Source organism: Larus michahellis, chromosome 1 (assembly GCF_964199755.1).
Source record: "Larus michahellis chromosome 1, bLarMic1.1, whole genome shotgun sequence".
Taxonomy (NCBI): domain Eukaryota; kingdom Metazoa; phylum Chordata; class Aves; order Charadriiformes; family Laridae; genus Larus; species Larus michahellis.
The window spans coordinates 140,449,329-140,475,525 of NC_133896.1; the positions used below are offsets into that span (position 1 = coordinate 140,449,329).

General features: G+C 37.4%; 1 protein-coding gene across 3 annotated transcripts in view; it reads right to left on the minus strand.

Annotated features, from left to right (window-relative positions):
- Nucleotides 1-562: 562 nt before the first annotated feature.
- OFD1 (OFD1 centriole and centriolar satellite protein) overlaps nucleotides 563-26,197 on the minus strand; it is a 35,550-nt gene continuing 9,915 nt past the window's right edge. For all 3 annotated transcript variants that reach the window (XM_074606146.1, XM_074606162.1, XM_074606156.1), the window contains 15 exons: nucleotides 25,266-25,372; nucleotides 24,274-24,393; nucleotides 21,718-21,791; nucleotides 20,933-21,024; nucleotides 20,600-20,789; nucleotides 19,831-19,961; nucleotides 19,360-19,471; nucleotides 17,297-17,908; nucleotides 13,269-13,404; nucleotides 8,350-8,450; nucleotides 4,805-4,924; nucleotides 3,586-3,719; nucleotides 2,466-2,636; nucleotides 1,756-1,823; nucleotides 563-747 (listed from right to left, as the gene is read on the minus strand). In XM_074606146.1, the coding sequence (XP_074462247.1) occupies nucleotides 702-747; nucleotides 1,756-1,823; nucleotides 2,466-2,636; nucleotides 3,586-3,719; nucleotides 4,805-4,924; nucleotides 8,350-8,450; nucleotides 13,269-13,404; nucleotides 17,297-17,908; nucleotides 19,360-19,471; nucleotides 19,831-19,961; nucleotides 20,600-20,789; nucleotides 20,933-21,024; nucleotides 21,718-21,791; nucleotides 24,274-24,393; nucleotides 25,266-25,372 (2,214 nt within the window). In that variant the 3' untranslated portion in view covers nucleotides 563-701. The remainder of the gene's footprint in view (nucleotides 748-1,755; nucleotides 1,824-2,465; nucleotides 2,637-3,585; nucleotides 3,720-4,804; nucleotides 4,925-8,349; nucleotides 8,451-13,268; nucleotides 13,405-17,296; nucleotides 17,909-19,359; nucleotides 19,472-19,830; nucleotides 19,962-20,599; nucleotides 20,790-20,932; nucleotides 21,025-21,717; nucleotides 21,792-24,273; nucleotides 24,394-25,265; nucleotides 25,373-26,197) is intronic.

The following is a 26,197-nucleotide window of genomic DNA, read 5'->3' on the forward strand; positions in this document are numbered from 1 at the left end:
CCTAAATTACTTCATTGATTAAAAAAAAAAAAAACCTGTATTTTATACTGTAAATAAAGTTTAATGATCTTGCCTATAATCTACCTACAAAATACAAAGCTTAAATAAAGATGAGTTAAATAGCATTTTTATTTGAATCTCTCCATTCTGGGCTGGTTAATACCAACAAGGTGATACATGAGACGAGGCTGGTTTTAAGTGGTTGTTTCCCCTGCCACTGCAGTCAAAGGGGCTCGTCCACTCGGGTCTATCACAAGCCAAGGGGCTCCATGGGACACCTTCAAAAACATGGGATGAAGACTGAATTTTGTGTTACCTGCACAGCGTTACTGTGACCTACCGTTTGTAACGGTTGAAGGGGAAGAGGTTGGGGGTGCGGGGGGGTGCACCGCTTGTAAAGCTGTCCCAGTTTATAGGAATTCAGTGCCAAAGCCAACCTACCTGAACATACCGATTCATTTCCTTACGCTGCTTTGTCCTTTCTCTCACCCCACCCAAGGGCCTCCTTCTGGATTAATGACACATCAGGGCTCACTACGTGAAGGCAATGATTGAAGGGACAAGACAGCTCAAAAGTCACCTTTATTAATTTATAATTACACGGCGTGCAATCCTGGCGCCTGACATTCATTACAACAGAAAGCTGCTTTAAAAATATTTTTAGTATAAAAATTATAATAATAAAAATCAGTAGCTGTTGTTCACCAGAAGTTTTCATCCACATCTCCGTGAGAAATGCCTGCAGTGCTGTATTAAGGATAAGAGGGACAGAAAGAAAGTGGTATGAGTCCAAAGTAGTTTCTTATCTTAAATATAAATCCTTGGTTTAAAAAGAAAGTTAAGAGACTGCCTATGCTGCAATTCTCTTGCTGTTTCAGTGAGCTGAAGGAAATAAAGCAAGCCTTTAAGGGTGAGGATTTGGGCCTTCAAGAACAGAAAGCCATCTCGAATCTAACAAAAAGCAGAGCTATCTATCCGCTGCTTCTGTAGTGCGTACCCAGTGAAAAGAACACTGCAGAGATTCAGGAACACCAGGATAAGGTCTGGTATGGGAAATCATACTTTAAAGGCACAAATAATACTGAAGCATCACTATGGTTAGCATGAGCATTTAATCTTTTAAACCATTCTATAACTTTTTACTTACATACATTTTCTATTCCACATCATCTTCAAATAAACTGAAAGATTTGACAGACATGGGTTTGGGTTTGGTTTTTTTTCTTTCCCTATCAAGCAACTAAATACTACGTATCCTTATTTATCCACGTCCAGAGAGACCCAGAGGAAATGCCCTGGCTGTGGTAACTCAGTGCAGGCAGCCAAAAATCTCCGAAAAAAAAAGTGTGTGAACTAGTTTGTTAAAAGTACATGTCGCTACTGATAAATCAAAGCTAGCTTCAGTGCTAGTAACAGACTATCTGCAAGGTGCAGCGCAGACAAACCTGCACAGGGCCATTACCCAAGAATCCCTCACGCTTCAGCTCACTGTGACGGAACCCAGATGCTGCTCAGTGGCAGATAAGAGGTTTTAATGTCATTCCCAGATCTGAATGCCATATAGTGCATAACTCCCCTGTCTAAGGATTTGAAGGATCCTCAATTTTTCCAACAACACATTTGCTTCTGATTACTAGTTTGTTTATACTTATTTTGCTTTTTAAGAAGGCAGATGTTTCTTCGCTGTAATTCATACTGTAACTATTTATTAATATGGGGTAACAGAAGCGATTAATAGCAATATATGAGCCTTACCTGTCATCCTTTTCACTAGATGTAAGTCCCTCCATAAGTGATACTTCTGTTTCTTCTTTCTTTGAATCCTGGCAGCCAACAGGAAAATACACTTTCTGTAACTGGTTCTTAAGTCAAGGTTTAAGTGACTCTTAATAATAGCACCTGTACTTTAAGGCACCTAATTGAAAATAAAACTACTATTTCTACAAATGCTTCATTGCATTTAGAATGACGCTTTGGAAAATCAGGTTTGGATAATGTCAGAACGGAAGTATGATGCAGTCCTTCATCAAAGTCATGTTCACCCATGTACATACCTGTTCTTTAAGGTCAAATTTTCCATTTTGCCAGAATAAATTCTATCAATCAGTTGTGTTAGTGGAACACAAACTGACCTGTGTAGATTCAAACTGTATTTAAACATAAACGAAAAATTGAGGGCATTTAAATTTAAATACAGTCCTAATACCTAAAATCAAACTAACAACCCCTCCCAGCATACCAGGGAAAACCCCAAACCCTTATAAAAGAGTTTTCAGGTTTTTTCTTTTCAATAAAGACATTCTGTAATACAAATCCAAACACTCAACTCTGCAAGTTGTTACATAAAGCTTCTGAATGGGAAAAAAAAAAAAAGAAGATTGAGAATATTGTTTTCATTCTAAGCATATTTTAGCAAAATATAAATTCAGCCAATAATATTGAGACTGGGTTTTGAGAATACTCACCTTGTTTGCCAGTTCCTGCTCTCTTCTCTGCTGAATTATTCTCATGTATTTTTCTAACGGATTTGGAGTAGGATCCTTTAAGTCATCTTCAGCACCAGAATTGCTGTTTTGAGATTTTCCTCCCTCCTTGTCTTCTTTTTCTTCATCTATTTTCATTGAGTCTTGGGTCCACTTTAAGACACAAAATCAAAATTAAATACCGATCAGCTCCAGAAAAATACCTTGTATACCTAAATACCTGCACTACATGCAGGATTTCACATTAACCTCAGTAAAACATGCCGGTCTAAACGGCATCGAATTTGTTACATGCAGTTCAAGATGAAATGTTAAGCTATTGCTTCAATTCAAAAAGTGACATTCAAGAAATCCCACTCTAACCCTGTCTGGATGTCTGAGGTGGTGTGAGGCCTGAGGCTTCTACGTATGACATCTACACGTGAACTGAAAAAGATGAGCTGACACAGGTATACAAGTTTCTAGAAGGGCCTAGTCTGGTGGTGTGAAGGGGTAGCATGAGCATGTCTGATCAGCACCACTACACTAAATCAAATTAACCAGGGTTTAAGGGTGGGAAGGAGAAAACGAAATGGGAGGGAGCAAAAAACAAGTTTTATACAGGTCCTAGAAGTCCAGAACACTACTTCAACATGTGCTACATCAGCTCAAAGGGATTTAAGCAAACTGCTTAAAGTCTCCTCATAACTTTTACTTCCAAGAAGGTATCCTCGATACCCTGATACAGGCTAATGAAAAGATGGACATTAACATGTTAACTCCCACCAGCAGCAGTCCAGACCAGAAAGTCATTGAATACATAGCTTGTTCTGATACCTTGGTGACAGTTGCCTTCTAAGTTCTGGTCATGAAACTGTAGCTTCCAGTTACGGGAAGCATGGAAGAAAAAGCATCTGTTTCCAGTGAAAGAGTTACTTGGCATAAGGAGAAATTCTAGCGAGACTCTTTGGTTAATCGCATGAGTATATAAGAGAATTTAACCTCTACTACTTTTGCTTAAAGAATAAAATCTATTTTAGTCAAGGAATGCACACAGGAATCCTAAAATACATGGCACTACAAAGCTGCATTACTGTCATAAATTGAACTACTAAATCACTACCTCTTTGTTAAGCTTTTCCGCTTCTTTTTGCTCTCTTTCCAAAGCTTCCTGTTGTTCTTGCTCTCTCCTTTCTTCTTCTATGTTTTTCTCAACATCTCTATTCTGTTCTTCAATCTCTCTTTGATCCAGCAACGCTGTGAAAAATTATTTCAACATCTGTGATTTGATTTATGTAGTTCAGTAACCTATTACAGTAGCATACAAATAAGTAACAGGTTCCTATATAACATTAATAGTAAATGAAAAACAACTGGATATATTGTTTATACACATACCAAAGTTATTCTTAGCTATCTGGTAATGTTTCTTTCCACCTCTGAACATTTGTGGTCTGCTGCGTGACTCACTAATAGCTGAACTGTAGAGCCATAGTAGAGGCCAGGGAGTTGACAAATCTCTCTCTGCACTTCTCATTCCTACCGTGGACTTTCTCATTAAATCTCTGTTATCCTACGGTTCACATTGCTATACTCTTTCCCTCTTTGCAACATGGTTGGATATAATTCTTTGCATTTATAAAGCAAAGTAGTTTAAAAAAACTTTGAAAATTATTGCAGGACACACAGCTGATGTGACCAGTATATTTTAAAAGATGTGTAAGTAGAACAGCATTCAGATAGTAATTAGATGGACAAACTAAATACAGGGAATTGTTAGAAGCTAGAAAGCTCTTCTCCAAATAAAAATAATCATAATGCTTTCATCCAGAACAATTAGAAAAGCAGCATGTGCTGCACTGAAATCATCTTCATCTACCCAAAGAATTAAAATACCATTGCGATAAAATACATTTTGCGAACAGCCAAGAAAAATGAAAAAAATCCAGACAAGCAGTACATAAAATACTTTTAAAAAAACAAAACAAAACCTTCCAAGTGTTCTTTCTATCAAAGGCAGAAATAATATTTAATAATTATCCTAAGAGAAAATTAAAAAACAAAATCTTCTCTCCAGACACTGGACAGGGTGGGGGGAACAGGTGGCAAACGTGTTTAAATTAAAAACAAATTTAACCAAAACCAGGGTGAAAAAGACATCCCCATACAGTGAAGCAAAAGAAAACGTTCCTTCCTATTTATTACACTAATTAGCACTTCTGGAAAAAATCTTCAATCACGCCAGCATACATACCTACAGAACGTTAAATATTTGGCTTTTCCTGTTACACATTTAACATTTAAAAAGGGTATTCGCTTTTGTTTCTGAGCTGAGAACTCACTTAAGTCCTGCAGCGAAGCGGCTGTTGCTGGCACGGTGGCTGTGACATGGTTTCCATTGACGATGTCCCCAGATGGATGCAAGGCATCACTTTCACATTGCTCTGGAATGTCCCCCTGATCTGGAGAAGAAATTTGAACAATGGCTTCATTATTTTGTAATTACAATAGCGGAGCACAGCAATGGACACAAAGTGTGGGAATGGCTGAATTAGAACACATAAATATCAGCACTAATTGAGCATTTTCTCTTCAACTTGACCATTTCCCTGAGGATTAAGAATTATCATAGGCTGTACTTGCTTCTTTAATTGCAGAATTGTTAGCTTTGAAATTAGCTATTGGAACACATCTGTTTACAAAGCCAAAACAGATTCATGAATAAATATACACCAGAAAACGAAAATGTTTTCATTTCTTTACATAATCAAGATACAGGTCACAGAAAAGTTACATGTCCAAGCTTAGATCATCCTTTCTATGCACATAAAACAGCCTTTGATTATTTGGAGCACATACTATTTCTTTATTAGGACCCTTGCCTTCTTGAGCACACAGGATGGATACTGCTAACTCAGATATTCTGCACTGTATTTTCTTCACCCTGCTCAATGTGGCTCTGAATTTACAAAAACAAAATTAGTGTAGTTCCTTTGTGATCTGGGATACTCAATTGCTTCTTAATTATTTATTTGCAAAGTATGCAGACTGCTATTATCTCAGTTTTATGGGAGAAAGCAAACCAAGACAAAAAGATGTAGCCATTATCTCTAGGTAGCCAACCTGAAATACACAGGACAGTTTTTCCAAGCACTTAGTGTCTAGATCTAAATCTACCCTCTTCCAGTTTGAAGCCATCACCCCTCGTCGTGTCACTACATGCCCTTGTAAAAAGTCCCTCTCCGGCTTTCTTGTAGGCCCCCTTCAGGTACTAGAAGGCTGCAACAAGGTCTCCCCGGAGCCTTCTCTTCTGCAGGCTGAACAACCCCAGCTCTCCCAGTCTGAAGGAGCAGCCGTCTCTTTCTCTTGCATGAAGGAAAACAAGACATCCAAACCGATCAGCCTCTCTCTCAGAATGGTCTGAATCTTTAAATTAAAATGCTTTTAAAGGAATTATAGATGAAGGCATCTGCCAAGCTGTCAGTCTAGCTAAGTTATGAGAACGTTTTCAGTTTCTTAGAAAAGCAACAGGAAGTCCTACCAGCTTCACCTAGGAAAGTAAATTCCTTTTACAAACAGGTTCCTGTTAAGTATTATATCAAACTTCTAAAAGTCTGCTGACCACACAAGCAAAAAAAAAAACCAACCACAAAACAATATAGTAGAAAACATCTTTACATTAACCATTCTGCAAAGGAAAAAAGGTAACACCCTTTGTACACCTCCACTCCTTTCTGTAAGGGTGGACAGCAGGAGACGCATTATTTCCTTAAGACAAGCATGTCAACTAAAAGCAGTTACTGCCAATAGAAATTCCAATCTTTGCTTGGTAGAGCTCACTCACAGTAGGATTAAAAGGCTTCCACATTTTCTGGTATCTCCTTTATTGTTTTTTTTCTACTCTTATCAATTTCTTCCTTCATTACACCTTATTCTACATTTACTTTTTAGATTTTACATCCTTATTTCCCCCTCCACACCCCCAACCCCAGTTCCTCCTGGGTTACTTTCTCCCTTTTTTAGCCATTCTGATTTCCTTCTACACACTGAGACCGTCTCTTGACACAGTCTGACCCAGCTAAAGTACTGCTGATTTAGAAATCATCGGCATATGCAAACTCTTAAAATTATTCTTTTGACTACTACACGTCACTAAATGATACAGCGGGAACTTATTTGGAAACAGCATCTACTCAGGCCTAATTGCCAAGAAAATGGCAGTCTATTCTCATACGTGACAAAATAAAAGTGAAATATGTAATGTTTTCCTAAAAGTCTCTAATACAAAATTAAACAAATAAATCTAAATCTAATTAAAATATGAGATGAGTAGAAACCATTAGTGGCTATTGTTCGCATTCAAATAATGCATTTAAAGCTTAGAAAAAGAAAACTAAATGAGATAAATTAAAAAACAACAAATATACTGAGTAAAACTTCACAGGGAAATTCACAGATGAGTCATCAGATTCTGCTAGTTATCGCTAAACCCTATCAACACATTTTGTGTTTAAACAAACGTTATCTTCTTTCGTTGTTCAGTTGGTTTTTAAAGTACTGAAGGCCATATTCTCACGGGTTCAGGAGAGTGACCAAGGGCATCACTCCATCTTTCAAAAACCTAACCACAACCAAAAGAATAATCCAGTCTTGGACCCAGGAAAACACTCACACCAGTTAGCAATATTTTCTTTGAAATCAGTGATTCTAACTCTCCCATACAATAATTAGCATCTCTTCACCAACTATGAGTTTAATTATACCACCCAATGATGTATCTCCACCAGTCTCAAGACTTTACAGACCTAACAAAATTTGGAAATGGGAAAGGTGTTTAGCTTGCTCTTCACATCCTTCTCATTGACAACTGCACTTTAAGCCCACAGTTTCATGGGAGATAAGGCTGCTCAGGTCCGACATTAAGATGCCATTCAAATGCTGAAAGACTACGAAATAAAGCCAGTAATTGTGCTTCTATTTCTCTCTCCATATACAAATGGCTATAAAGTGCATTAACTTTTATTATCTTCCTCTTTCTACAGTACCTTAGTTACATCAAAATTTTTTTGAAAACTGACCCTGCAGGCTTGACTGCAGCATATAGATAAGAGGAAACATTTTACAGCATGCAATGCAAAACACCACACAATGACAAAGTTCTTCCAGCAATCAAGAGAGAGCAGAAATGCAAATAAGTAAAACGCTGACCTCAGAAAAAAAAATTAGGATAAAATTCATGTTTCAGTAACTGAACTATACTCAGAGATGCTGATTAATGATAGCACAATTGCAAATGTTCTTCACACATTCACACATGCTTCTAAAGTGACGTCTAATTCATAATACTATTTTAGCCTCAGTTACTGAAGGAAAAATCAACAACAGTCTATGTAATGCCTGCAGAAACTTATCTTCAGAATTACACTTGGTAATACTGCTCTGATATTGGTCCATGATGAACACTGCTTGGAGTTTTACTTTATGCAGCAAATATAATAGAGCCTCAAGTCACTTCATATACTAGTACACTTTGCTATTTAAAAAAAAAAATAAATCCCGTGCAATTTTAAAACATTCTGAAACAACTGTCAGACCTACACACATTACTACAAGGTTATGCAAGACTTCTGACCAAAAAGTATGGTCCCAAATTTCAGAACCAATTCAATTTCAGTGTCTCCTTATTACTACATACCCTTCTCCTCTAAAGATGCAAATATGAAGAGAATGAATCCCTCCAACTTCTGAGACAGTTTGTTTTTCTTATTTCCTACATCAGTCAAATTTTTTTCTCTCCAACTACAGTCTTAAACTATCACGACAATTGCCTTACAACTGTTAAGCCCTAAGGTTTTAAACAAACTATCTAAAATGCACTAAAACTTACATTCAAGAGAAGAAATGCGTTCTTCAAGGTCCTCATACATTAGTTTCTCTGGTGCGGGGTTATCACTGAAATCTCGTTTATCTGTTCGCTGATTATGAAGTCTGAAAGAAGGAGGACATAAATGATTTAATAAACATAAATGCTAACCTTTTAAGCAAATAGCCATCTGAGATTCAAATACAAGGATTACTCACATGCTTAGCAAAAGACTAAACCGAACGTAAAAACCATGCAACCAAAACACTGTAAAGTTTCTGACTCAAAAAGTCAGCTCCATCTCTCTGATAGCCATGTCCCTGCAGCCTGTCCCCAAGGCCTATACATGACATAAAGGCATTACATTAAAACAAAACACGCTCTCAAAAGGCATAAAAAGGAGTAAGAAGAAAAAAAAGGAGAAATACAATGAAGTGTGACATTTAGTCAACTGAAATTAAGGAATTTTCCTTTTTATTTCTCTGCGTTGCAGTCTCATTCCCATTGTGATGTCACCATAACAGACGCGTTTGAAATGTATTAGGATTAGATGTCTGGCAAAACATATATGCAGGGGTGAAAATCTGGGTGCTATGAAAAATGGGGTTAGTGCCCTCATTCTAAATCTCCGTTTATCTCATCAGAAAGATAATGGGAAAGAACAATACCTCCCACATGACCCAGCTATTAAACTGACCAGAACCAGAATAGCAAAAGGAGTGCAGGTCACTAATGAAATTCAGCAGCAGCACTTCATAAAGGAGCTTATTTCACACCAGCTGGTGCTCTTCACCATGGTATAAATATGTTTGTGCTCACAATTTCTAAGGAATTCAGGTCTTTTATGGGGCAAAAGCAGAGAACAAACAAAACACACCCCACAATGAGACATGTTCAAGAAAAAATGTAAATCTGGGGACAAACAAATCTGCATCATCAGGATAGTTCAGTAATGTCAGTGGGGAAAAATACCCTGTAAATTAAATACAACAGAATAAATGGAATTTCAAGTTTTTGGAGGTCTACTTCATGTTTTCAATTTTTCCTTCCCAGAAACGGTTAAGTGTTAAATAATTCATAAGGATGCAAGGTTAAAGGACATGCTTGCCACTTTCTTCAATATTGTGTCCTGCAACACTGCTAGACGGACAGTCGACACACTCCTTCAGATTCAACAAACAGAAGAGCTCTGCCTCATTAAGACCAGTAAACACACATATTTCTAAAGAGTTTTAAAAAATTCATTCCATCAAAGCTGGCAACCAAAACCTGAACTGTACCTAATGTCAATATTCCATAAAACAGGACTGGTGTGCCAATCACCACCAAATAATTAAATTGGATGAGTTATGCTTAAAATTACCATTAAAGCTTAAACAAAAAACAATCACCACCATCTAAACTATTTTGTTAATGTCTGAAATTCTTTTTCTAGCTTAAAACTGGTAACAACCTCACAATCGGTTTCTTCAGCCCTAACCAAAAAAGGAATGGTTTAGATAATAATCTGCTTTATCACTCTAGTCTTCCTGTCTGTGTTTATTGGCTTCCTTCATACCGCTCATATCTTGAAATATAAACAAACAAGGAGCTGCTATAGTCAGAGAAGCAATTGTTCTTCCTCACTGACAGAGGTCTAACTTGTAATGGCTTACTGGTGTTACGGCATCGTCTTTCTTTTCTTTTCTTTTTAAAGAAGTTCCCATTGCCACTTAAAATCTACAGGTCATAAACTAATCCCACAATACACATCAATGATGTGGCATTTGCCTAATAATGAGAGTAAATAGCTGGAAAAGCCCACACAGGCATTTCTCAAATATTTTACGTAACAGAAAACAGTCCAAGGCACAAGAAATTAAAAAATGCTCATGGAAAGACTGTTTTCCTTTTAAGAAAGTCTTGGGAAAGCAGCAAGTTCAAGAAAATTATTGGGACCTCATACCCTTGCTTTGTCACGAGGAACCCAAGAAAACAATTACAACCCATAGCTGCCTGCCCAGACCCTGGCCTATTCTTTGCAACACAACTTACTTGTACTCTTTAGTTTTCAGGCAGCGTGGACTCTACAACATCCTTCAAAGAAGTACAGTCCCTCACAGTATTACAGCATTTTCCCATACCACCTTAACATGCAGGTTAACACTCAACCTTCGCTTCGTAATGTCTGTCATAGGAATACAAGAAATCTGAGCTATACTGAAGAAAATGTGAATGAGCAGGGAAAGAAGAGACAGCCACCTAAAAGAAATAACCTCACAGTCCCTAGAAATCCCAACAGCTTCTCTTCAAGGCCAAGAACATAAAGGCTCTCCACAAATTCTAACCACAAAAGAGACCCTCTCTATATTAAATGTATATTGAGGACTTGATAAGAACAAAATAAGAAAGCCCTATGAATGCCTGCCACAGCAGCCTCAGGACAAGCCGTTGTTCTTCAATCATCAAATCTGGAATAATGGCTAGAAGGTTAAGGCCAATTCAAGTGTCTTTTCTTAGGAAAGAAACATTAAAAATGAAATACTTCAGCTTTTTCTGAAGACACCTATTCAGGATTCTCAGTTTTGGACAGTGGAGGCACCAGTGACTGTTAAGAACAGAACAATTTCATACACGGAAATAGGAGATACAAAGAGGAAAGGGCAGTGATTTTTATGCAGCTTAATTTTGCCAAGTTATTCATTTACTTAAAAGAGATTCTAAAAACAAAACAAAACAAAAAAAAAAAAACCAACAAAACCTCACCCAGGGAAAAGAGAAAAGCTCTGCTACTCATCCCCTTCCCACATGCAAAGGAGACTGGAGATTCCTATTCTGAAAACAGTTATACAGGCGCATGAACAAGCTCTTCAGAAAAAAAAAGTTAGTATTGCAGCTTGTTAATGAGTGAAAGGAGAATGTACAACTGCCTTATTTACATTCTCAAACAGGCATCAGAAACTACCAAGCTTCAGTCAGCAAAAGCTTGTCAGTCAGGTCACAGATGTGAAAAATAGAGACATAATGAAAGACCATGGCTTTGCTCAAGGAATTAGCGGCCTTTTTTTATTCAGGGTTTTCGAGTGCATCAAATATAACCTCGCTAGCTTTTGAACATCAAGCGCATGCAAAAGGCCTGTTCTGATAAGGGAAAGATGAGAGATTATCAGTTCTTTGAACAGGAATTTGTGATGAGCTTGTAGTTTTACCTTTTTCTTGAAAACATGAAGTTTACCCCTCTAAAGACCCAACATTGTCTTTTGAAATGTAGATTTTTCTTAAATTAGTCTACAATGTCAGCAGGAGTTCTTGTTGGCCTTATCAGGATCACATTTATATAGGTGGCACAGAAGCCTACTAGAGAAATCAAAATTATCAAATGCCAAAGGAGCCCATGATAGCAAACTGCTAAAAATACATTCACAGTCAGGTAACTCATATGAGGGTGAGGATCTCTGATAGCATGGTTGGTAAATAAGACATGCCAAATGATAGTTAATTGGCCGCTGCAGTACCTTCAGGTTCCCATTTGCAACATAGTATTCTTCTGTCTGAAAAAAGTATACAGTCTAAACTTTTAAATTATCAATATGGTCTGAAGTTACAGGACATCAGGAAAAGTCAGATATATCTCCGAAATACACATACATTCCTCACATGTTTAAAAAATACAATTTTTTTCAGAGGTATTGTACATAGTAAAGCAAGTCAGTTGTTTTACTCATATTTACTTTTAGGAACAGATGTTACATTTTTAGGGAACTTTTACAAAACATGTTTTCTGAAATTAGTGATTAACAGAATATTTATTTATTAACAATGAATCCTTCATTCAGCTGTCTGAAAGTGATCTACTGTGTAAGGGAATACAATCAAAACAGAAGGTCTACACTGATACAATAGATCTCAAGCACTGCAGAACTTGCAGCTCTCTTGAAATATGAGGATCTACACCACACCTTGCTTTCAAAAGTTTGTCAGAACCCTGACACGTGAAAAGTAGAAATGCAAAGAAGGGCAAAAGCAGAAGTTTACCGTTAAATCTAGAGCTGAATCTACGGAGGTATCTACAGTAGCCTGAAAACCAATGAAGTAAATCAGCCTGACCTGAATCCAGGAACATATAAACTTTGTATGCCTTGTGTACGTCAGGTGTGCCTTAGTGGTGACAGCACACACCTTCCATCTTCGAAGTCACACGTGGTAACAAAGCAATACTTACAGCGGTTGAAGTAGCACAAACTGAAAGTGCTGAGCAGCACAGTTCTAAACAGTGTTTTAATCCCAGAGGAGTTAATATCCTTAAACAGCACAATTTGAACTAAGTTTCAGTGACGGATATTTATCAATTTGCTGTATCTGCATTAAACTAACATGCCTTTAGGATGTCTCACATTCTCGCTCTTCAGGCTTTTTGTCCTTTGCCAAGCACTTTTCCACAGCAGTGGATTTTTTAGGCTCTGTAGCGAGTGCTACAATTACCATTTCTCCCCAACAGAGGGACTCCTTGGCATAACGTTCCATCCTTGCTCAACTGCAACAGTGAAATGACTTTACAAAACAATTTGTAAATCAAGCAAGTTTTACTTTGTCATAGGACAAGACTTTCTTTGTTTTGTAAAAAACATTGCATTCGTCTGAAGCTTCCAGTGCACTTGAGGTTTAAGTATTTTACTGCACATAACTTTGCAGAGGAAGGCATCAAATTTAACCGAGGTCAAAATGTCAGCTCCTATTTGCCAAAGGTGTTTGGATTGCGGGGGTGGGGATGATGGTGTTTGTTTTTTAAAAAACTAACTTCCTTTTGAGGCATGATACTTAAGAATGGAAATCCTCATCTGTCTTTAGAAGAGTTCTCACTTACAAAATTAACGACTTTCTTGAATTGTAAAAGCAGTATGAACCGTTAGATAAATGTTTCTTTAAAAAGCAGGTTAAAAATGTTGCTTTGTAAACAATGTTACCTGATCTTCTGGCCATGACTGGATGGTGAGGAAGAAACAGAGGCAGAAGATGAAAGGAGATGTGGCTTTGGAATAGGAGAAAGCACCTGGTCAACACTCTGCTGTGAAGAGGCAAGGTCCTCGGAACCACTGAGGTCTGCAGAATAAAAATCCCACAATTTGTATCAGTCAGTTATTTGTCCTACCACTTCTCAGACAAGGCTGGTTTTTACAATACAAGCATAATTGGGTTGTGTAGACACCACCACTATAGGGCAACTAACATACAAATTTACCAGGATTAACATGAACTTTCTTGTACTGGGGTTTTTTTTGGGGGGGTGGTGGAGTTTTTTGTTTGTTTTGGGGTTGTTTTTTTGGTTTTTTTTTGTTTTTTATCCCTCCTGTATGGCAATTCTCCTCTACAAGCCTTCACCATCATAAACTTATTCCTCACAAAGCCTATGATTATCATCACCCCATAATGCATCCATGTTTCCAACAAACTGCAGCTCCTCTGCCAAACACCAAATAATTTCTCCCATGCCGGGCATCAGAAAAAGCAGTTACAGACCCAGATTTCAAGCTAGGGATGGTCTTACTAGCCAGCAAAAGAGAATGCTTGAGGTCTCCCAAAGGCCATTCTTCATTAGGAAAGTTAACCTGGAGGTTTCATTTTCTACAGATTTGTTAAAATGCATGATGAAGCAAAGAAGAAAATCTTTGAAGATTTTAACTTCTTATCAACAGCTGTAAAGTTATCAGGGAAGGAAAACAGTATGACTAGAGAACTTGAGTTTCCTAGGAAATCAAGGTAAAAAACAAACCTCCTGCATTAAAAAAGCTTTTAATCAAACTTGCAGAGTCCAGCACTTTGCTTAAATTTTGCTTTGCAATCTTAATTTTCTTTTCCTGTGCAGCTGGCACAGGTCTTTCATTACTAGATTATGAATTATTATTTTTTTCCCCAAGATTTGGTATTCACTCAGTAAGTAGGTACTGTTTTTTTCTTCTCTTTCTTGACTAAATAACTTTTACTGCAGTCAGTGCTAATTTGGCTCAAGAGACAGTGGAAAAGCCATTATCAACACTCCCATACCTGAAGATCTTTCAGGTGGTTGTGTAGAAGCGCAGACCGTTCATGGGGCACAACACACTGCAGAAATCAGGATGCTTCAGACCAAGGCTGCCCATGAATTTTTATCTCCAGACAGCTTCTATGCCCATGTAACGCAGATGAACGCCCTCTAAGGAAGCTGAGCACTAACAGAACGGAACCCTGCAGTTATGTCATACTCCTGTATCAGCACTACCTGTTCATGGTGGGAATCCTCAGCCTACCCACATCCAACCTTTTATAAAACAACCTGTCAAATTTTCACATGCAGAACAAGCGGACCAGAACTTACTGCATGCACCTCCTTGGCACAACATATACTGCAGGCTAGGACACCAGCTATCTCATATGGTAATTTACTACAATCTACTACTATTTAGAAGTTACCTAGTATTGAACTTACTGATTTGCTACTAAAAGACAAATAGCTGAGGTCTTTGGCTCACAGTATGCTGTCTGCAAGACTCACCAACCTTGCTCTTTCTCATCAGAAGGTATGAAGTTTGGTCAAGTAATGATCAAGGTGAAAAGTACTGATCAAGTAATAGGGAGTATGGGTCAGAGGGCAATCCATTTATTTTTTTTTTTTTCCTCAGTAACTATTTCTTGATTTGTGTTTCTGTCCAGAGACTGGAGACAGTAAGCAGGAGAAAACAGAAAAGGACCCTGTCCTACTTTTACTTGCTCCTAAAGAAATGGGATTACTCCTTCCCAGTTGAAAGACAAAGCCTGAAAGATATCCAACATGGGCTTGAGAAGGAAACCAGTGAAGTGCATGACCTAATTTAAAGGAAGAGAGAAGACTGCATACCCTTCCACTGGCAGACTGTGCAGTAAACCAGCTGCTGGATCTGCCAACTACAAGTATTTTACAGGAGGACCCACTTCTTCCTTTCTCCCTTTGAAGATAGGTGCCGACAGCTGAGCTGCAGTTTGTCCTTAGATGAGTTGACTGTGGTATACCTCACTAAAAGGAAAATCAAATCTCAGACTCATGTCCTCTTGAAATTTATTCTGACCTGTTCAGACTGGCTTCTTCAACAGCACTGAAAAGCTCCATGGAAGCTTCCAGAATGACTGATGGTTTTCTAGCAAAAACACATCTGGTGCTTCAGCCATCTCTAGCACAAAGGATAACACATAAACCAGTATAAAAGCACTCCTTCTCAGAAGACTTTTGAAACAGAGCTGACGCATCAGCAGGGAAGCAACCTACCTGGAAGCAGACAAATCACTCCACAGCACATTCACACTGAAGCTACAGCGCTTACTGGGGCAAGTACTGCACCAGTTCAACTTGAGAAAACATTATCTAGCTGCAACCCTGTTTCCTACACTACATACCATTCAATTTCTGTAACACCTGAGTCAGTTAATCTGCTCCTTTTTATTCAACTCTTATCCTTCTCCAGAACAAGTCACTCTTCTGCATTAAGCAAAGAACAGATCCAATGGAAAAACCACATCAGCCACCATGTAACTAACCTCTGACAGGTACAAAGATGGGAAGGATTGTTAAGGTTACGCACTCAACTTTAATTTTGAAATTTCGCAATTTTACGACACAACCCTACTTCTAGGAAAGATTTTAGTGTGTGCAGTATTAAACAGATAGTCTGTAAGCAGTTTATGCAGAAGCTGACAAAGAAAAGTTAAACCGTAAAGACTGCTTTGAAAGTTCAAGTTTTTAAATATGTTTTCAGTAACAGAGCATTATGCTCTACATGCAGAATCACAGGGACAGACACAATAGATCAGACTGTTTTGTAACCTGTTTCTAACAGTGCCCATTACTAAAGAAAACTAAACTAAAATTCAAAAAGGAAAATTGCGATACCTTTCTCCTGGCAATATCCACCCCAATATTTCCTCAATCAATATTTGGGCCCTCCTGACAGGGAAGTTTTATTCCTGTATCTATACTTGTTGCCACAGAAGCAATAAATTCCACAACTCACTTATGGTATGAAAAAGTACTTCCCTCTCTTTCCTTTCAATTTCACTGAATTCTGGGATCTGTGAAGCAGTGATTAATCGATCCCTTTTCATCTTTTTCACATCACTCCTTGCTTTCCATATTTCCCACAGTCCACCTCAGCCAACTCTCCTCCAAACAAAGCTCCCCTTCTTATATTTAAACCTTCCTTCACGCAGAAGCTGATCATTATCTTTTCTTTTTTTTGTTACACTTTTTTTCATCCTATTAAATACACTTTGAGCTAGGGTGACAAGAATTGCTTGACTCAAGAAGCGGGTGTACTGCAGATTTGGAACATAATTATTTTAAAATTTTCAATTGTTTTCAATTTTGCTTGCTTTTCTGAGTACTGCCCCTTTAAAAAAAACACCCTACGAAGTAATTATTAGACACTGTGAAATTAATAGCAATTTATAATTTTCCAATCATGACCAAGCACTAATCCCCCTCCCCCCCAATTGCTCAGGAATATTTGATGCCACAGCAAAAAGAAAAACAAAAGCAAATCTGGACCTTTCAGACTGGAAAACTCAATTTAAAAGAAGCCAGACAAAGCAGCCTTCTGCTGCACACGTGAACTACAATAGCTAAATAAAGAGACAGGAATACAGAGGGAGGGTTACTAAAACTAGGACATTACAATAGCAACTTTTGAATGAAACTCTGCATAAGGATACACCCGTAGTGAATCATATGGTGTAGCCTTCTCTTTAAAGCTACCTGAACTAAGTGCAGTGTGTTTAACCTCCCTCAATCTACTTCTCCAGTACTTGTTTCCATGAAGCAGCAATACCCCAAGCAGCTAGCATATTTTGTCTCTGACTTCTCCTGCCTCTTAGCAAATAACAAATGAGTGAAAGACTACTATCACTCCTAAATCTTTCTCTTCCCATAGCACAGGAGGAACAATAAGTAAAACCCCAAGACCATGCCACGTTAACAATCGTGACTTACCATCTAAAATCTTCTTGTTACTCAGATCTCTTTCCAATTTGGAAACGGGAGTAGAAGAAAGGCGTCTTGAAGAAGACGCTCCTCTGTGTGGTGGCGTTAAGGGATTTTTAAAGACATCCATCTGCCCGGTTCCTTTGATGTATTTTTCACCTCTGGGACTGCCCAGGGGGGAATGCTGGGAGCTGGGATTATTCTCTAGAAGTTCATGCTGGGTAGTCAAAAGGGGTCTACTAACAGCACACTGTTGAAGTAAAGGGGACTGCATCTTTCTCGGCGTTCTGCTTGCAGCCGCCTCCTGCATGACTCTGTGTTGGTAGTTCCTGTAGGCCTCTTCCAAATGCTCTGCCTCCTTTTCTAGTTCTTTTATCCTAGCCCAGGTTTGCGCCATACACTCCAGGTCAGAATCAGGTGAAGCACTGCGTGGCTGTAACTGTTGACGATAGCCAGCTCTTGGCACCGCATTTACCTTCATCACATCAGTCATAACCAGATTCTTCAAGAATGCACTATCCACATAAATATCATGAGGTACAACTCTGTCACCAGCAAAGTCAAGAACAGAGCGATCGACAAGTGAAGGCTTTGGATTCCGATACACTTCATTTTCCAGAGCTAAATGATACCAAATGAAAGTGAGTGACAGTAAAGAGTGAGAGAGGGAGACCCATAACAAAATAGAAACACTGAAACATGGCATTTAAATTCCAATTTGATCAAAATTATTTAACATGGAATTGTCTTAAGTTTTGAGAATTTAATGGCTTGATTTAAATGTATTTTCAATGTAGCTGCATAGTTGCAATTATCACCGATACTATTTTTTTGATATATAATCCTTCCATGTAAAACTACCCGAAGTATGCACTCTACGATGTTATTTCTTAAATTATGTTTAAATAAATAAATAAAAATGAAAATAACACCTTTTTGGACATGTTATATCCAATCATGCTGTTAAAGGGTAAGGGACACAGGGCAGGCCACAAGTCTTAACAGTTTCCTTCTATTTAGATCAAAAAAATAAATTTGGAGAAAAACATCGCACATAGACAATGTTGTTGCTTTGTTTAAAAAAAGTACTTCTTCAAAATTGTCAGTTAAATTGAATGTTTTGGGGCTGTCTGCTTCCTGGCTTGCACTTGCATGCTTCAGCAAGCCCAAAAGACCAGTCTATAGGGCTGTATCTTTCTCAGCAAAATGACACTTTTTTTCATTATACGTAAATGGTTATTCAATGACATCCTTAACTCTGATGCAAAATGAAAGTCCGTGCAGTACTTTCAGTCATTTAATTAAAATATATATTTGCTATTTTCACACTAACAAATTTCCAATTCCAAATGGAACCAATACTTGCACTATATATGAAAATGTACGTATTGGTCTAATGAATAATATAAAGTATCGCACGTACTCAGCTACAGTGCAACACACGCTGTATGTAATGTACAGTCACTGCAGAATGCAATTCCATATTTTTAGATTAAATACACATCCCAAAACTTTTATTTATCATACTTGATATTAGCAATTTGACAGAAATGCATCCTTAGAACTACATTTCTTCAGCAGACTGAATTGCTTTATGCAAGTGTGTCTTTAATGCCTATAAGGCACATTAGTTATTAGCCTTGACAACTGTTTAAAAGTTAGATTTAAACTTGTGACATATGCAATACAATTTCAAATTCATTATTCTTATTATGAACGTTGAAAAATCAAAATGTATTAAAACACAATTCGCATCCTGGAAAATGATGATTGTTATCACCAAACGTTAATGTCTTCATACTGAGGAAAATCAGACAATAAAAATATGCGTGTATTCAGGGAGGAACGTTTTCCCTTCCTCCTCTATGTTTGTTTTCTGAAAGGAAGGCAAGTTGCAATAAGTCTGCTTTTTAAATTGATCTTTTAAATAGATTTTGATTTTAAACTTGAAATCTGCTCACTGGTGGTATCTTAGTTCTACGCAACCACAGCTTTTTTAAGCTTCTGGAAGTTCTTATACTGGTTAGGTAAGTGAACTTCATAAAGGACTGCTCTGGTGTAAAGACACAAACCTGCCTGTGTTTGTTTCACCTGAAGTTTCAGTTCTTCAACCTGCACATTTAACTTCCTGACCATAGCTTCAGAGTCCAACAGTTGGGTCTTTAACTGAGCACAACGCTCAACCTATAGAAGGTCAAGAGAAAAACAAAAAAAATAATTCAACCAAAAAGAATAATCTCAACTGGCTGAATACTTCTTTCTAAATGTTTTTTAGGTCCAGACAAACCATATACACATAGTATCCTACTGAAAGTCAGTGATGACAACTTAATGACTTGGAAAGATTTACTTTGGTTATGTTGGGTTTTGGGGGGTTTTTTGGTCATTTTTGGTGTCGTTTTATCATCTTTAAAGTTATTTACATAAAAATAAGCAGATTACAAACCATCCCTGTAATTACACGCTAAACAGCCTCCACAGGTACATAAACACGAACGACAGGAAGAACAAAAGATTCAAATTATTTAGAAAGAATAGTTTACCTCACTTTGTAGCTGCTTTTCCAAAATCTGTCTATGACTTTCAAATTCATCCAGCGCCAGCTTCCTAGAATGTTCCACTCTCCTCAGCTCCACTTGGCAGGCCAGGTGCTCCGCCGAGGGCTGGGACAGCTCTGCCCAGAAAGAGAAATACTAGACACTCAGCTGTAGAATAAAGAGTGTGCACTTTTCTACATGACACACCTTCAAAATGTAAAGCTGATTTGGTTTTAGGAACATAACAAGGCTTTGTTTGAATAAAGTACTTTGGGATATTTTTCTTCCGTTTACAAAGGACCAAAATTTTTTGTTAGTGTTGTCATTTAAGACTTAGACACGGACTGTCGTGTTCTGGAAAAAACACATATCCCTACCTTAAGTAGTGTATATCTCTACTCTCCCGTAATCTCAAATGCACATTAAAAATATTTGGCATTTTATAACTATAATCAGGCAAGCACTTAAAAAAAATAATGCCATATTCTTTTACCAATATTAACCATACTAATGCTATGGTTAGATACATTGCACTGTTTTTTTCAAACGGTGAAAGGGATATTCTTCATATTATTATATCTCTATATACTGACATATTAAAGAAAAGACATTTATAATGTCAAGGACTGTTTCATTTTACACAAACATTAGTTGAGGTTTAATGCAAACTACTAGTAAACATAATACAAAGAATATATTTTAATGAAAATTTACTTCTAAGCAAATACTTGTAGGGAAGCCTAAACAAGAAAATTAGTAAATCATTCACACTGACTGTCTCGAAGATGCTGGTTCTCACTGCGAGTTTCATCCAACTGTTGCCTAAGTAGTTTATTCTGCACTTGGAGCTCCAATTTCTCCTCCTTTAGCAAAGGATAGTCTGATACCTCTTTCAGTTTTTCTGTCAACAACTGATTCTGTTTATTTACCAACAGGACCTGGGCCTTCACTGACTCCAAATCCAGCTGCAGATAAAGAACAGTTTAGAAGCTTATGAACTGCTGTAATTCTTAATTATTATTTTTATTTGACATTTACTTTTTTTTCTTAATGTACCTCAAATGCAGCAATTAGAATACAGCTTCTTTAAATTCATGTTTACAATTACCTCAAGCTCTTTCGTGCGTGATATAGCTTGCTTGAGTTCCTCCTTTTTTGAATTAACAGCAATGGCTTCTTCATGCAAAAGCACAGCTTTCTCTGCAGGGAAGGATTACAAATGCTGAACTAAAATTAATAGAGTATTACAGTAAAAAAATGTATCAGCAAAAAGCAGTTTAAGTTGCTAAGCCCAACATTCAATTTAATTCAAGACATAAAAATGACTGAATGTCATACACACTGCTTCAAAATTAAGTAAATCACAGTGTGTATATATACATAAGCATACATACTGTCCTTCAGAATTAAGTAAATCAAATTCACATGCACATGATATATCATTTCTTCCACACATCCCTGACTTAAAAGTCTAAATATATTTATCTGTCCCAGCTCTCTTCCTCAAGCTCCAATTAAACATCTTGTACACAATAAATGTAGAAACTGGCAACCATTCAAGGGTATGGTACCAGACTGTACCAGAGTTCAATTAAAGAATGAATGAGCTAGCAGGACTTCAGAAGGAGCTGTAAAACAGAAAAAGCAGGATGCTTTGGAGCCTCTGTGCAAAACAGCAGCTCACGATCCCCACTGCATTCTGAACTGCAAGGAGCTGCTTACCTGTCACGGGATCCTGCTACATGTTTTTCAAAATCTATTTTGATGGCTTTCTGTCACCTATACCCATCCTACTGAACACTGTGACTATTTAGTAACTACAGTGTTTTGATACCTGTTAGTAAAAGCTGTAGAGAAAAAAAGCTACTTGATTAACCTCAGAGAGATGATTACCTTTATTTTTTTTCTCGTCTTCAGTAACTTTATTGGTTCTGGCTATGTATTCTTCTTTTAATTCAAGCTGATATCTACAAGTAAAAAGAATTAGTTATTCCCAAAGTATATGTGCATGTGCACGTTTATGTGCACTTGTGTAAACTCCAATCTTCCTCGGATTAAACTCTAATGATACAATTATTTATTGACAAAATTAGTTATTGCAGAGCCACTGAAATAGTTGGAAAGGACCCTGCCAATCACCTTGTTCAACTACCTGCTCAAAAAGCAAGACTACCACCAACTCTAGAGCAGGCCAGCTGTAGCCCTTCCTAGCTAAGTTCTGAAAACCTCAAAGGATGTATATTCCACCATCCCTTTGGATGGCCTGCCCCAACGCTGCACTGCCTTCCCAGTAAAGTTTCTCTTCTCCACGTCCAACCTGAACTTCCCAAGCCACAATTTACAGCACCTGCCATATGACCTCAGAGGTCACATCTGGTAGTCCTGTAACTATCTTTACAGACCTTTACTAGGACCTCTCCAGTTGCTTCATGACTTTCTTGAATTGGGGAGCCCAAAACTGGGCACGGTATTCCTAGCACAGCCTTTACCAATACATGAAAGGGTTAATAACTTCCCTCAGTCTGTTGGCCATGCTGCTAGTAATATCACCCATCATGCTGCTTGCCTTATTTGCCAGAGCATCCTGACGGATCATAGGCAACCTGGCATTCACTGTAACTCTCATGTCCTATCTTCAGAAACACAGCTACTTGGTCAATTCCTTTTCCCTATTTATACTACCTCATAGGGATATTCTGCCCCAAGTGCAGAGCTTTGCAGTTCTCCTTGTTAAAATTCCTAAGACTTATGTTGGCAGAATCCCCAAGTTTATTAAAGTCTGTCTGCACTGAAACTCTGCCATTTGTTGTGGAAGCCACTCCCCTTAATTAAGCCTCCTATTCAAAATTGCTGAGGATGCTCTGTGTCGTCGTTCAGCTCACAGATGAAGGTGTTAGACAGCATGGGTCCAACAGCATCTACAGTACTGCTCCCAGGGGATCTCCACTTGTCATCAGCCACTGGCTAGACACTGAGCACTGCCCAGGTACGCCACTATTCACAGCCCAGCCGTCATCCAACTTTACCATTCAGTTCTTCTGTAATCTACAGGAGCTAAGGAAGCTCAGCATTTTGCATGATTGTGATGTAGATCATAAATGTTTTCAGATATCGCCATATCCATACCCCTGCATTTTTGCAAATGACCCCGACCACTCGGATCTTTCTCCCAATTATGACATTGAATGTTTACCATAGAAATAAAAAAAGATTCATTTTCTAGCAAGCATCATTATTTCTACAGAATAGATAGTAGCACTTTGATAATTTTCATCAAGGATTTGGTACAAAAGGACATGAATTTTATGTTTCTGAGCATTTGCAGCATGTCTAAAATATTTTGTGTGTTGATAAAATAAGCTAAGCAGCAGTTCATCCTTAAAATAATTTGCTTCTCCTCATAAACCCAAAAGCACTTTACAAGCATTATTTGTAACTAGCTGTTATGGACTAGGTAAAACAAGATACCAAGGCAAGTCAATTAGTTGCATTTCACTGGTCTCTGAGAAAAAACCTCAAATCTACTAGGTTTCAGCTGAGGCATCATTCTTATTAAAACCTACTCTTTACATCTTTCCTCTGCAATTTAAATAAAGACACACTAACACAGATAATACTTATTGTACGCTGGCTTACAATAAAAAGTAACGATACATCAGTCATTTGGTTTAACTGCCTAACAGGAAGACTGGTTCATGCCATCAAGCACACATTCCAAGAGCACCTGCCTGCATTGAAGCATCAAGTAACTCTTCAAGTGACCAAAGCCCTCCAAGAAAGTACAAAAGCAAAGTTAGGATATACCCACTGCAACACCTCAAAAGCAGTCACACATGGTGTGTTTCGTTTTCAAAGGGCATTTCTAAGCAAATTCTTTGAAACCCTGTTCAAGCAAATGGTAGTCAATAAGAGAGGGTGATCTGTAACAGAGAATCCCTCTCCAAAAATGGGGAGGGGTTAAGGTAAGAGCCAATCTATCTGTACAATGGGCTAGTGTGCCTTTCATCCTTTTTTCAAGAAACCTATAACATCTCTTTAGTGCCAATTTCCCCTCCATGCCTCTTCTGCGTTCATAAAATGGTCAGTTCTTTTAATTGTGGTCTAAGGAAGTCACTAATACTGCTTCAGATCTTCTTGTCTAAACATACAACTAATGTACACCTCTCTCCAGACAACACCACAGAATTTAAACTACAACAATATAATCTATAATCAAAAGAGAATTCTTTTCTATAGCAAGCTTTTTCTGAACGTGACAGAACATTTTGTCTTACTAACAAAAAGCTAAGCAATAATGTAAAGAATTCAAGCAGATTAAAACAAAAACATGAGCATACATTTTCGAAGTCCTTGCTTTGTTACACTTTTCAAAAGAAATCCTATGGAATTTATTATTCTGTTTTCATAGGAAGTAGCATGCATCCTATTAGAGACAAAAGAAAAATTTACTTTAAGAGTTCCGTCTTAAGCTTTTGGTCATATGTCTCCTCTATGTTCTTCACAGCAACCTCCCGACGTCGAAGTGCATCATCAATAGCTTTATTTTTCTCTTCTTGAAGTTTCTGAGTGCTGAAATATCCATAAATATACGGACAATGACCAGTTATAAAGCCAAAACTGTGCATTTTTTTTTTAAATAACATTTAAAGACAATCAAAGGGTGAAATGCTTGCTTGGAACACTGTAGTGATTTAAAATTATCATCAGAATGTGTCATTGTAATTCATTAAGAACAAGAAGATGTGACACAAACTAAACTGCCCTATTTAAAATCCAGTACCAATCAATTATGCAGCTATCCCAGGTTAACCATAGCTCAGTTTCCCACACCAGAAAAGCTTCGGAGGAGATAGTGCTGAGCATGCTATTCTATCAGCACCCTCTGCTGGGTTGTTAAAAGAAACACAAGTTTTTATTAGGGCGATACTCATTTTGCTGTAACAAACGGATGACAAAGTAATGACTTTAAGTAGTATTGAAATCCTGACCAAAAATGGTTTATTTTTTTTTATTTCATGAAAGAGAACTGATCTTATTAAGGACAAGTCAAAAAAGGTAACGCAGGTCTAAAGCAGTAAAGTATCATACACACACCTCATGAGTGTTAGGGTTACAAACTGTGTTGTTTGGGTGTTGCTTTTTTTTTTTTTTTTTAATTTAAGCACTTCAATGCAAACATCTGGTTCCTTGCCTCCAAAGTGATGCTGCATTGTTTTGGTTGGATGACGTGGAATAGAAAAAAAAAACAAACCAAAAGGTCTTTTTGTACGGAGTACCCCTGCTAATAAAGACAGTATATGATACTGCTCAAAATGCAAAACACAACTTCTGGGATACATAATCTATTTGAGTATCATAGAAGCAGCAAAATCTTGAAGCACACTTTCCAGAAAAAGGACAACAGCGTCATTTAGCATTGTATATGCCCTTCAGCAACTTACACTTCAAATGCCTCAATTCTTTGCTTCAGTTCCACCTCTCTGGTCCTTATGACTTCAATATCTTTCAGTAGACTTTGTCTCTGAGCGTACACTTCCTTTGCTTCTATCTGAATCACAAAATATTATCTCTAGTTTTACTTCACACTTTATACAGGCATCTACTGTTTAACACGTTTGAACTTTCAAGGATCTTCTTCAGGAATTGGTCTTACTCCAATAAATATTATTTATAGAGTCATGCTTTGAAATAACATCCAGAATCTACTGTAATTTTTTTTTAATTCCCTTTCTCCTTTTACTCTGAGTAAAAAACATTTTAGATGGAGTCGCTACTAGCTACCTGTCACTACTAGCTATCTATTTCTTTTAAGAAATAGCACTGATTAAAAGTTATGAAAAAGGAAAAATTGTTTTAAAAAAAATACAGAATAAACATGTTTAAACACTTGGCTTTTTTTAATAAACAATAGTTTTTTATAGTCTTCATAAAAACAAAATTGAAAAAACAAATGACAAAAACCTGTGATAAAACCTGTACTTAAAACTGAAACCAAGTAAACCAGCAGTCTTTCAGTTTTTGCAGTTTAACTTATAGAAATCAAACAAATTGTAAAAGGGATTCTCAAAGTGATGAACATGCTAATACCAAAAGTTACATATCTTCTTATTAATAAAAAATAGTTTTTCTTGTCCTTAAGCCCACAAGGCATTATTTCTCTCCAGAGAAATAACAACTGCCTAAGAAGAAGAAAATTATGGTTTTGTAATACAGGTGCTCATATCAAGTTTGCAAGCCATGTGCATTTGACAGTGCTGAAAGACTTAGCTGCTGTTCCTGGTGCAAAACATAGAGCAGTTTGTCAAGCCATATTTCCTGGGCATAATGTTACCTTAGTAAAGGGTTAATTGACCTTCTACATTTAATGTAAATA